The 13,549-nt window shown below is 38.2% G+C and overlaps 1 protein-coding gene across 1 annotated transcript; it reads left to right on the top strand.

Annotated features, from left to right (window-relative positions):
• The first annotated feature begins 3,352 nt into the window (after positions 1-3,352).
• vsnl1b (visinin-like 1b) lies at positions 3,353-13,064 on the top strand. The gene is made up of 4 exons (XM_079853906.1): positions 3,353-3,760; positions 6,952-7,118; positions 9,047-9,262; positions 12,289-13,064. The coding sequence occupies exons 2-4, from the start codon at positions 6,957-6,959 to the stop codon at positions 12,484-12,486; spliced, it is 576 nt and encodes a 191-aa protein (XP_079710032.1). The 5' UTR covers positions 3,353-3,760; positions 6,952-6,956; the 3' UTR covers positions 12,487-13,064.
• Positions 13,065-13,549: the final 485 nt, after the last annotated feature.

The following is a 13,549-nucleotide window of genomic DNA, read 5'->3' as shown; positions in this document are numbered from 1 at the left end:
AAACAACACTGGACCTCATTGACTTCCATTCTATTTTCTTTGTGTTTTCACAGAAGATAGAAAGTCATATAGGCATGAAATATGACAATATAATGAGTGAATGTGTTAATGATATGGTGCTTCCAATGTAATTCATATAAGCACTGTGCTTTCTCCTGACTTCACTGTTTTCTTCACCAAACTTGATTCCTCTTGACTTCAGTAAACCAAGCTGAGTCACCGGATCCCGAGGATTATTCAGCACAGCCGTCAGATTCAGTGAACCCCAGTGATTCACTCAGGTCCTGTGGGTTTCACTCATGCAGACGCACCTGCAGCGAGAGCAGACCAGTCCCTTCACCCTGCATCTCTGCTCAGAAAGCCTTGCTTTATCTGTGACGAGAATACAAGCAGAAATAGACAGAATACAGGCTGGGTTACATCAGGGGGGAAGCAGCTTTTTCCTTTTTTCTCCAAATGTTTTTCATCCTCAGGACGTCAGACCACCACAAAGCCGGATCAGTCCACGTGATTGGTGGATGTTGTTGTCTGGTTCATCAACGAGGATCAAGCTGGGCTCAAATTCTGGTGCTGGAAGCATGTACACTTTTATTGCATTAAAAAAATTATTTAACTTTTTCTCACAGGAGACTGATAACAATGCTTTGCATTTGAGGAGTGATATTAACATAAATGACTGAAACTGGGACTTGCCCTGCTACCACATTGAAAGATTAAAACAAATGTCTTACTTCACATTTTATCTAAATTTGTTGATTCAATCATTTCTATACTGTGTTCCTGAGTGAGTTATTAATTTATTCATATTATTACTTAGGAATGCATTACAGTCATGTTTAAAGGTACACTATGTAACTTTTGGCCCTCTAGCGCTTAAAAAACAAAACTGCATGCATTTTGTGGAAGAACATTGTTTTGGTTGTGCTTCGGCTCTGCGTGACTGTGCCGATGAATATGACCCTTCACAATAGATAATGCTTTACAATGAACTCCAGAGAGCTACATATGGCAATTTATCTGTTTATTAAAATACCTTACTCTCCAGCTGAGTAAAAAAACATCTCTGCGTCGCTTTTACAACAGTTAAAATCCCTCAGTTCTCACCATCTCCGGAAAGCCAAGCCAGTGTTGATTCTGGTTTTATTACGAGCTCTGTCACGTTCTCTTTTTGCCAGAAGACGCTCCTCTGTTCGGCTTTTGTTTAAAAAGGGTGATTCCCCGGAGGTTCGAGATTTAGCTGCTCCATGCATGTCAACATTTCTCGCTTGTTGTGACAACTAACCTATGGCACTCCCACGCCATACACACATCAAAGTAGCCGGAGCTACTTTTCTCTATTTATGGATATGACAAGACACGTACAGCGTATGTCATATGTATGTACACACTTTCCCACAAAAAACATCCCAAACGTCTAAAATATAACTTATAATAGGCATAGTGAATCAGGGTAATATAAAAAACACGTTGTGGAGGAAGAATTGTTGATGCATTGACTTATTATTTAAATTTCAGTATCAGACATCTTAAAGGCACAGTCCTCAAAAATTAAAAGTGGACAGACATGGTCACCATTCACCTTCACTGTATAGAAAAGAGCAGTTTCACACAAGGATGAACAGGTTTGGAATGATATGAGGGTGAGTAAATGGTGACAGAATAAGTTGGATATATACATCGTACTTTACCTGCATACAGTATACAGTACCTACAGTATATGTAAAGCAATAAATCCTATTAAGCAAATCTCAACTGCTTGATTGTTTATATCATCTCAAAATGTAACTATATTTTCATCCAGCTCTAATCTGCTAAATGCGACTATGATGAAAATATAAAACAGGAATGTTCAATCCTGCTCCTGGAGGGCCACTGTCTCCAATTAACTCCAATTAAACACACCAGAACCAGCTGATCAAGTTTACTACTAGAACCTTGAGCTGTGTCTCATTTCGAAGGCTGCATCCTCCGGAGGTCACATTTGTCGGCCGCATACGTCATAAAGGATGCCTAATTTCAGAACAGTAACCATTATAAAATTGACCGTTATTCCTAGGGAAGCATAAATTGTTGTGATTTCTTTTGGAATGTAGTGGTCAGTTTACTGAAATGAAGCAGCCTTCGAAATGTGACCTCCAGAGGACTCAGCCTTCGAAATAAGACCCAGCTCTGGTGAATGTGATTTCACCAAGTGCAACATGTTCCTGGATCAACATCTTTGTTGATCCTGGAACAACATTCCAATCTATCAATCAGATTTGAGGGACAAGTTTACAGTTTATGTCAAGTTTAGGCTTACAAGCAAGTTTAGGTGCTTCAGTGTTATTCATCTATAATTTCCCTCTGATTTTAGGGATGATTTTATGGGTATAGGGTTAGATAGGGGGAAGGGATTAGGACTATGTTTTTGTAGGAATGTTATTCCAGGATCACCAAAATATGTTTATAGGAACATGTCTTGGCAAATATCGTGGTGATGCTTCCAGGCAGGTGTGTTGAGGCAAGTTGGAGCTAAACTCTGTAGTACAGTGGCCCTCCGGACCAACTTTGGACACCCCTGATATAATACATTAACATCATGACTTTCTGTAAATAAATACAAGTACATTTGATTTGACTAGAATCTTTTGTTGACTGTGAAAACAGAGGTATGGAAACAATTTCCAATGAAATTTACTTGAAATGTTGAAGCCAATTAAAATGAATGTGAGCAAAATGATATACACAACAGTCTTCCAATTGCTTAATTAGCCAAGACTGAAAAAAGTAACAGACCATGTTTGCAAGTCATTAACCAAGAGATATGACTTGATGATTTTTAAAACCACACATGAATTATCTCTGGTGCATTAGCCTTTTAGAAATCACTTAGCATCTTTGTATAAGCTAAAAGCCACGTTTTAGGTTTTCTAAATGTGTTTTATTAGCTTAAAAAAAAAAAAAATATATATATATATATATATATATATATATATATTTCTAAACGTAACTGCAATTTATGTTTCAAACACCCAGTAAAAAACATTACATATACTGTATGTTTGGGGTCTCTGATACTCCAGCTCTAAAACATAAATGCATTTACACATGCTGAGATTCTCTAATTGGACCTTATGCACCTGCCAGCTGTTTCCTTTGACCTCTTTTTTTTCCCCACTGAATTTTCTACAAATTGAAACAACGTTATTGGATTCGTCACATTTCTATAAGTGTGCGCCTATGTAACTAAACATGAATAGCCTACTATCTCTCTTCTGGATTTTAACTAGGTCAGATGAGCATATTTAAAGAATGTGTGATAGTATATAAAAAGGTTGGCTTCAAAATAACTATTATTATTCCTACAGACAACGCACTGGGGTCTCTGGGAGCCCAAAAATAAAGAACATACAGCACACGGAGCCTTTCACAATAGGTAATAAAGACCCTTGTCCAATAGATACGCATGCATACGATGGTTAATAGAGTGTTTACTGACACGAGCCCCCTAAGAGCAGGGTTGCAAGCATACAATTTGCGCAAACGCACGCGAGGAGCAGCAGTGGTGTGGTGGTGATGCTCGCTGCATGCCGCATGTCTTGCGTCGCATAGCGCACACACACAGACGGAAGCGGGCTCGTCTCAGCTGGAATCACCTTTACGCGTTATTTGGCGTCCAGTAAACGCGACGAATCCGAGGAATTTGGGTTCGACACACGCAAAAGCTGACGGGTTGCGAGCACCAGCACATTTCAATTAGCCTCTAACGCGTTACTTGAAGGTAAGAGGCGATGCATGCGTGTTTATGCAGCTGTGAGATATTAATGTGCGTCGCGGTCGTGTATGTTTAATTTTCTGCTTTTGCCATTTAATGCATCGAAACGATCTAACAGGCGCCAGGGATGAATGAGTGAGTGAGTGAATGAATGAATGCCTGCATGTGACTGAATGAAAAGGTTCTCTCGCATGCATTACATGGCCTGATTACAGAACACCCTGCGCAGGTTAAGGGTGTATTAAGCTTGAATTAAAAACTGTATATTTGATGCATTTAAAGCCCTGACAGCCACTGTTACGAAAGCTTAGTGGTTACTTGTTACTCTCTGTTAATGGACAACCCTATGGTGTTGTGTAATGAATTTAAGAGGTGCACTGATGTTTCTCAGCTTCACTTGAGAGATTTATTATGCGATTTGAGCGCAGTGCAAAAAGGGACTGCGTCTTTTCTCTGCGGTCTGTCGGAGTGGTCCACATTCACACTGGTGCAACATTAAAACACATTTGAAAGATTCAAAATGGGATGCTATATGTTAGTAGGGTTGGTTATATGTATATACAAATCATGTTCTACTCATTCTGTCACATCAAAGGGCTCGGGCGGACGAGATGTAGAATTAATGGCATAACGCGCAGATGGTGACACATGCTCTTCAACAGATCTTCGTGATTAAGACCTTTAATTCCTCCGTTTAGGATCATGGATCATTTTTCTGCATCGCTTCCCAGTGGTTTCCCTTCTCAAGGTCATTCGTTCAGCCATTGGTGCTTGAAAAAGCCCCAGTGCTATTACATAAGAATGACGATTGGGACGTGGGTAATAATTCCTGACTCTCTTTAATCAAAGCTGCATTCTTAGGAAATGTGTTCGAGGCTGCTCGGTTTTTCATGCTCAGTCGCTCGGCACATTTGATGCAGGACAAGCTGCAAATACAGACTAGACGCTCCACATGGAAATAAAAAGCTCCTCTCCAACCCCTCCCCGTTTGTAGCCTATTTTACCTGATGCCCATTTTTACACATAAACTCTTGTGACTGTGATCTATTTAGAGAAACACAACACGGTCTGGCTGATTGCAATGATCTGATCTCACTTGACATCCTTGTGTTCATATTTTTATAACTTGTACATTGTGTACCATTATTTTGTGGAGCTAGTTGCAAATATACATTTGAATTCATATTTTAAATCATTTACATTTACTATGCATGACATCATGTTCTTTTCCTTTATGTAGGCCTATATTGGGTAATGGTCGATCAATACGCATTTCTTTAATGGTCAATGCTGATAACCACATCTAGAACAGCACAGGCCAATTGAATCATAATTTAATAACAGTTCATGATATGCACAAACATTTTGGCTTCTTTCATACTATATTTAGGCTACTATAATATATATATATTATATATATATATATATTTAGAAACTGACAGATTGTGGAATCTCCACATCTGTTTATTGTTATTGGCCCAGTTATTGGCTGATGCAATTATTTAAATTTGATATTTCAAACCAATTTTTGACTGGTATCTATCTATCTATCTATCTATCTATCTATCTATCTATCTATCTATCTATCTATCTATCTATCTATCTATCTATCTAGTTCGGAAACTTTACTATTTTTTACGTTTTTGAAAGAGGTCTCTTATGCTCATCAAGTTTGCATTTATTTGATCAAAAATACAGAAAAAAACAGTAAAGTTGTGAAATATTATTACAATTTAAAATAATAATTTTCTATTTTAATATACTTTAAGATATGATTTATTTCTGTGATGCAAAGCTGAATTTTCAGCATCATTACTCCAGTCTTCAGTTTCACATGATCATTCAGAAATCATTCTAATGTGCTGATTTATTATCAATGTTGGAAACAGTTACTGCTTAATATTTTTGGGGGGAATTTTTCTTATTTTTGGGGGGATGAATAAAAAGTTAAGAAGAACAGCATTTATTTAAAATACAAATCTTTTCTAAACATATAAATCTTTACTATCACTTGTTATCAATTTAACACATCTTGCTGAATAAAATATTTTTAAAAATTCCAAAAATAAATAAATAAATACAAACCACAAACTTTTGACCAGTACAGATTTCTATTTGAAATAAATGCTAACCTTTTATTCATCAAAGGATCCTGAAAAAATTCCAAAAAAATATTAAGCAGCATAACTATTTCCAACACTGATAATAAATCATCATATTAGAATGATTTCTGAAGGATCATGTGACACTGAAGTCTGGAGTAATGATGCTGAAATTTCAGCTTTGATCACAGGAATAAATTACGTTTTAACATATATTAAAATAGAAAAACATTATTTTAAATTAATAATAATAATAATAATAATATTTCAAACAAATTCTGTATTTTTGATCAAATAAATAAATTGTTTAAAAACAATATAGCCTATATTTTAAATAAAAGAGTTTCTTGTAATTGGCCCCTGGCCTTATACATAATACATTGTTTTGTTTTGTTTTTTTTCAAAATCGACATAGATATTGCCAAGATATTGGAAGTGTCATTTCCAAAATATTCGGACAGCCTTTTCAATGCACACATTTTCTAATATTTTGAGTGATTTTTGGATAAATATTGTTTAAAACAAGTGCTAACTTCATCAAATTTGTGCACACTTAAAAAAATGGGTGTGGAAACAAATTTCACTCAGAAATTGCTAGTAAATTTCAGAAATAATTACAAAGAAACACATCGAATTAAACGTGAAATACAAAGACTGAAATAGTATTTTCCTGTACGATACTTCTACAAAAAATAATAATAATAAAAAAAAAAACATTTTCTACAGTGTACATATTTCTATCATTAATTTTAGAATGTATAGACAAATTTAGAAAGTATCATGTATAGGCTATATCAGCCTCTATAGATATCAATATGTTTTTGATGGCCAAATGCTGATATAATCATCATTGGCCTTTAACACATATGATCAACTCCTAATCAAAAAAGATTATTTTGTGACAGTTTACGTTGTTGCTCCATTGTGGGATCAGTGCATATAGATAGATTACAGTTCAGGCTCAAATTCACTATTCAGGAACAGAGCAGCTGTCAGAGATGCTGTAGTGTAACCATTAACACTCTCTAATTAAAACACCACTATAGAACTACTTTGGAGAACTTTCTATCACCATATCATTTATTTCCTATGCAGTAATCATGGGAAAACAGAACAGCAAACTGACCCCTGAGGTGATGGAGGACCTTGTGAAGAACACAGAGTTTAATGAACATGAGCTCAAGCAATGGTACAAGGGCTTCCTGAAAGACTGTCCCAGCGGTCGACTAAACCTGGATGAGTTTCAGCAGCTCTATGTTAAGGTGAGAGATCATGGGCGTTTAGTCTAGCATTTCAACAAGTCAAACATCACTATTATTGGTGCGCATACTTGGGACTTAAAGCGATAGTTCACCCAAAAAATGAAAATTCTGTCATCATTTACAAGCCCTCATCCTGTTCTAAATTTGTATGAATGTCTGTCTTCTGTGCAACAAAAAAGCTTACATTTTGAGAAATGTCTCTGTGTTTTGTGTGTCCATATAAAATGGGCTGCAATTATTCCCAATTTCCCAATGTTCTTCAAATTATTGCCTTTTGTGTTCTGGTGAAGAAAGAAAGTCATACATGTTTGGAACAGCATGTGGTTGAGAAAATTATTATAGAATGTTTATTTTGGGATTAATTATCCCTTTGAAATTGGGCAGTTAACTCTTCCAGAAGCGTTTGCGCTCAAGACATGAATGGTTCCTCAAATCATAATTCATGTTTAAGAGAGGTGTGTTGGTTTTATCTTATCCCCTATCCAACTATATATATAGTTGGATTATTATTTTTTTATGTCAGAAAAAAGGAGAAAGCTAACAAAAAAGAGTGACTGTGACAGTATGTTTAACTGAAGACAGTAGAGTTAAGCACAAACTACCATCAAAGCTGCAGTCTGTGAAATGTTATTCATAGAACAACTGTGACATTGTGAGATGTGAGGACTCTCATTCTACCCGTTGTGCGGCGGCCAGTTATTTTTTAATGAATTGCCATGGAATGGACCTGAAGCAAAGAACAGAACCTGCTGTGCCTGCTATAGAAAAATCAGACATGAAAATCAATAAACATACACAAATCCCTCTTAAAGGAACAGTTCACTCAAAAAATAAAACTGCTGTCATTATTCATGTCAATCCAAAGCTGTATGTGGACAGACGTTAAGCAGAACTTTTCATACAATGACAAGTCATAGTGGCCACATCTACCAAGCTCCAAAAAGACAGAAAAGCACCATGAAAGTAGTTGAATGACATGTGATATTAAGTATCCCAAGACATCTAAAGCCACATGAGAGCTTTGTGACTAAAATGTAAGCGAGTATTCACTAATACTCTTTGTGCCAGATATACTAACAGCTTGTGCCAGAGCAAACCCTCTTTTGGTCAGGATTTAGACACGCAGTGAAAAATCTGTCCGAAAAGGCATGGACAGGGTTATTTTTGTGGCTGATCTTATTGCATATGCATTTGTAGGAGTTTCCCTTTCAGGTGCAAAATGTATGAGGGGACAGTATTTAAATCAATCATGCAAGGTGATTTACAAAGGCTTGCGCTAGTCAGTTTACTGGTGTTTGAGCCATTATTTAACGCACAAAAGACGCTAACCAGACACTTAAACCAGACGCTAATTTGCACTGCTCTTGGTAGATTGCGTTCATCATAATGGAAATGATCCGGCTGCATCTGTTCTATCATTTGCGCATCGTCGTCAGTAGATCACATGCAGAACTTTACACTCCCATCGGCGCTTTTATGGAATTGCGCTCTCTTGCTAATTTACCCTGTTTAGTAAATCTGGCCCTTTGACTGTAGCAGAGAGGAAGATTTTCGGTGAATAACTAAACTAAATTGGACTTTAACACAAACAAAGCTATTATATGACTTAATATGATTTGGAATATAGTGCTAAATGTTATGCTTCTTGGGGCTTGACAAAAAAAGTCAATATGAAATATAGTCTATAGAGATATACTGTCAAAAATAACTGCATGAAGAATTATTTTCATGCAGTTTTGGGTGAACTATTCTTTTAACATATCACAGCAATTTCTAAGAAACCCAGTCTGTCCAGATTCACTAGGTGGGGCTTTAAACTTTAAAATTGAATGAAAGATCATTATTTAATCAAAGACCTTTATTACTAATTTAAGCGAAACATTGCCAAACCAATCAACGGACTAAAATCTTATTTTTTTCCCTTGCAGTTCTTTCCTTACGGTGACGCATCAAAGTTTGCGCAGCATGCATTCAGGACCTTTGATAAGAATAGTGACGGCACTATCGATTTCAGAGAGTTCATCTGCGCCCTGTCCATCACGTCACGGGGAAGCTTTGAGCAAAAGCTCAACTGGGCTTTCAACATGTATGACCTGGATGGAGATGGCAAGATCACTCGAGTGGAGATGCTGGAGATTATAGAGGTACCAAAAATTGGTTTATTTGCATGAGACGAATGCCACTGGATGAACCTGTGTTTAAATAAGCACTTTCCACAATTTGTTTTGTACAAAACAGTACTGTCAAAAAACAAAACAAAAAAAAAAACACCCAACAAAACAAAGCGCAAAATATTATAATATTATATATTATATAAAATGTAACAATTCAATTTACATTGGCTTCCTAAAAGAATTAAAATACATAAAAAGCAAAACCTGATGCACATTCTTTGTTCTTCATTTTCTAGAAGTAGAGTTAAAAAAACGTCTCAGGTTACGACTGTAACCATGGTTCCCTGAGAAGGGGAACAAGACACTGTGTCTTGGGTTGATGCTGAGGAGAACGCCATCAACGTGACTGGTGTCTGTAGCACGTGTGATAAATGCGCCAATTTTACTGATGTTGCTAGCGGAGCACCCGTGAATAAAAGAGGGCGCCTGTAATACATGTCATCAACTCTTTTGTCTGAAGGAGATGCGCAGGCAGGACTAAGACATGGCAACGAGACACAGTGAGCTCACAACAGATACAGTCGTAACCTGAGACGTTTCCTTTTGAAGTGGATCTTCAACAGCACATCTTGGATTGATGCAATGGGGAACAAATACCTACTACACCATGCTGAAGGAATGCTTGTCTTATTAAGTTGTGAGAATGCAAAGGCATAATGTGCATAGTATAAGTTGACTCTACGGATTACTTAGCCGGAATCAGAGCGTCAATCAAGAGCGCATATAGACTCATATAGATTGTCAAGTGGTACCACTCCCTGAGCCACTATCTTCAAATAATAGAAAATACTCAAGCTTCTATGCTCTTATAACAAGGGAAGTCCTGGCCTTTACAAACTTCCTCCCTCCCTAGCAGGGAGGTCGTCAGCCAAGAGCAGAGCTCTAAGGAATAAATGGCTCAGCAATGTCAGCTTCTTTGCCTTGACATAGTTCTTAGGCTTAGGGAGTATCCGCCAAAGGAAGAATATTTTCAACTACAACCTTGGATATTACCACTGGGAATGCAATGAAAATTTTCATCCAAAGGGATGCAGATATGAGAGTGGCAGAATATAGTTGCCAAAGATTATTGTCATCTAACTCAACCCCTAGGGTTTTTCCAGGATCCATAAAAGACTCCATTCACTTGAGTGCAAAATAATAAGAAGGAATGCTCTTTATCAGGCAAACTACCTTGTCAGGATCTTCGAACCTGTGTCATACTAGAGCATACGAGAGTATACATCCATTCTTCAAGACCCAACAGTAGTTGGGAAGGGAGGTAAACAAAGTAGAGGGTATCTTTACTGCCTTACATAACTCTGTTCACCCTGCATCAACCCTAAAGGGGTATCCCAAGCAACCATTTATAAGGAAACGTACAATTCTACTTTAGACCCTAACATAGGGGAGTATATATTTACATAGAACATAGGAGAATATAGTTTAACCCTGGAAAAAGATACTTCAGGATATTAGAGTGGACCATGAGAGATGCCAGAGACAATAAACCTGTGCCCACAACTACAGATCAACACCACTCTCACCTTGGGGGGCCATGAATGATAATGTAGAGTCTGTATAACGAGGTCCTTTACATTCTATCAATCTGACCCTGGACAGAGGGCCCAGAGGAGCATGCTAAACCCCAGCAGTACTCTAGACCAGATAAGATAGCGTAACAACTTTTTTGCAACTCACACTTTTAGCGTTAGTTCATGCTTTGTGGTTTAGGTCCATGAAGGCAGACCCCAGCCTCAGTGTAAGCAACGTTCCAGCAGCACTGCTGAGTGGAATTCATGGTGTGGGGGCCATATATGCCTTGCCATGAGCCGCAAGGTGGTAAGCAGAGGAGACGGACCAATTTGATAACTTCTGCTTCTTCTCTGCCCACCTGTGACCCCACGATCGCTACGTTGCTTTAAACGGGCCTTTTTTTCCTACATTTGCATAAACAGGGGCCTCACTGCGGCTTCACAGAGTGAGTGCATTCAGCTTCCTTGAGAGGCAAACACACTCGCTCCATTGGCAAGGCAGGAGCCTTTAAAGAGGATGCAGCACCAGGAGAGATATATCTCGCAAACAACTCTTCAATTGGGGCATACTCACATATGTCACATGCTCATGCCACATTAATCATTCAGGTCAGAAGTGGCCAGAGAGTGGCTTCCTGAACTGACATGAAAGCAACAGAGCTGACAGTAGAAGCCCAAAAAGGGAAATACTTCCTGTAAGACTCCTTCCATGCTTCGCCTACAATCCCGGTGATCTATCCCGCCCTGCCGCCTTGGCCAAGCGAGGTGTAGACGCTCGACTCTCAATTGCCAAGAGAGAGTCAAGCATGGGTAGACACAAAGAATGCATTCCACTCTCTCTAGAGCCAAACACTAAATTCCTATCAATCTATCGAGAATCAAGTGAGAACAGAGCCTCTTACTGTGAATGCATAACTGAGTGCCTCTAGCTCCATAGAGGGCCGAAAACGCTTGCGTAAACGCTGGATTCCTATCCCTCAGGAGAGAATCAGGAACAGAGCTTATTACCATGAATGCATCATAATGAGCACATCCTATTTCCTCCAACAGTGTTTATCTTACACGCCCATACAAACAAGCGGCTCCTGGAGACAAAAAAGCTGATGAAGTGTATTATAGGCACCGTCTAATACTCACAGGCGCTCCGTTATTTACGTCATGGACTGTCGTTGGCCAATAAAATTGGCTTGTTTGTCACATGTGCTTCAGACACCGGCGTTCCCCATAGCGTCAATCCAAGACACAGTGTTGAAGTTCCACTTCGAAAGTGAACCTTAAGAGAAGGTACACCACCATCTTGCTCTGACGAAAGTGACTTGAAAGCACCTGACGTCATAAACACGACCTATTATGTTTGGTGATGTCAGTAGCACAGAAATCACACACTTCAACTTTATAAGAATGATGCTCTGATGTGTATATCGGAATCTTAAAGCCTTCTCATGCCATTAAACCTGAGTCTTTTCTCCCCTCTGTGTGAAGGCTATTTATAAAATGGTGGGAACCGTGATAATGATGAAGATGAACGAGGACGGTCTGACACCAGAGCAAAGAGTGGATCGGATCTTTAGCAAGATGGATAAAAACAACGACGACCAGATCTCACTAGATGAGTTCAAAGAAGCCGCCAAGAGCGACCCATCCATCGTACTGCTCTTGCAGTGCGACATGCAGAAGTGAGGCTGCGCATGATAGCATGCTCCGGACTGAACGAGTTATCTGTTTCCACTCTCATTTCCACAAGAGTAACATGTTTGGACTACTTTTAAATGAACTTTCTTCTTGTGATTGAACAACTAGTATGCATGAGAATGTTAAATGCTAAAGAGTTTAGAGTATATCCATTTAATTTCCAACATGCAACAACGTGAGACGTTTAAATCAGACAAGTCCAGTTGTTTTCACGCATTCATCGTCAGTGAAGTGCTCCACCGTATTTCATTTCTAGCTGCAATACTTCCTATCACACACACTACGTTTACTGCTGTATTTCACGCAGTAATTTGGGTTACCGAAATCGAAATGTGTCACACTAAATGTTACGATGAAATCAGTGTTGAACATCAATACTCAAAATTAAGGAGGGTGGAGAGGTTTATGCAGCCCTCCTTCCAAACGTGCTTGTACTTGAGAATATAAATGTAAGTTATTTGCATGCATGTCCTAAGTGTAAAACCTACTCTCTCTTCATTTTGGCAACCTTGACAAATAATACAAGGGAGGCCTTATATAAACGATAGTGTCAATAACAATACTAATGTGTGAGATTTACATTTGTTACTCATCTATCCATTAGATGTCCTCCCTTGGGTGCATGTTTCCTCTTAAAAGACTTACCATTTGTGTTGTAAAAGCTTTCAGTAAGACACACGTTCCAGCCCTGCCTCCATCTTTGTTGAAATTTTGCATTATTTGCATCTGCCATTGGCTTCTGCTGGTTTCACCATATTTTGCACTGACACAAGGACATAATAAATAACCAGTATAAAACAAAAGCTTCTTTTTCAAACATTAAACGACCACTAACATCTTTCTTATTGCGTTATGCTCTTTTTTTTTTTTTTTACTTTGCGCGGTATCATTGTCACATGCATGAATGGTTGCCTATGAAATTGTTTTCAGTAATAATACAGAACGGGCAATATAACATTTTAAGTGAATTTTCCCTGGAGGGCGTTTAGTAATAGATCCACTTCCCCTAGTATTACAACAAAACCTTATCCAGAATGGGTTTGGTACACAT

The sequence above is a fragment of the Squalius cephalus genome, assembly GCF_949319135.1.
Source record: "Squalius cephalus genome assembly, chromosome: 20".
Taxonomy (NCBI): domain Eukaryota; kingdom Metazoa; phylum Chordata; class Actinopteri; order Cypriniformes; family Leuciscidae; genus Squalius; species Squalius cephalus.
The sequence above is the reverse complement of the archived record's forward strand: the minus strand, read 5'-3'. Positions and strand labels throughout refer to the sequence as shown.

Excerpts from the sequence above, each read along its gene's own strand:
- vsnl1b (XM_079853906.1), top strand. The coding sequence starts at position 6,957 with ATGGGAAAACAGAACAGCAAACTGACCCCTGAGGTGATGGAGGACCTT. Across the intron at positions 7,119-9,046 it reads TTCAGCAGCTCTATGTTAAG|TTCTTTCCTTACGGTGACGC; the intron begins GTGAGAGATCAT and ends TTTCCCTTGCAG. Across the intron at positions 9,263-12,288 it reads AGATGCTGGAGATTATAGAG|GCTATTTATAAAATGGTGGG; the intron begins GTACCAAAAATT and ends CTCTGTGTGAAG.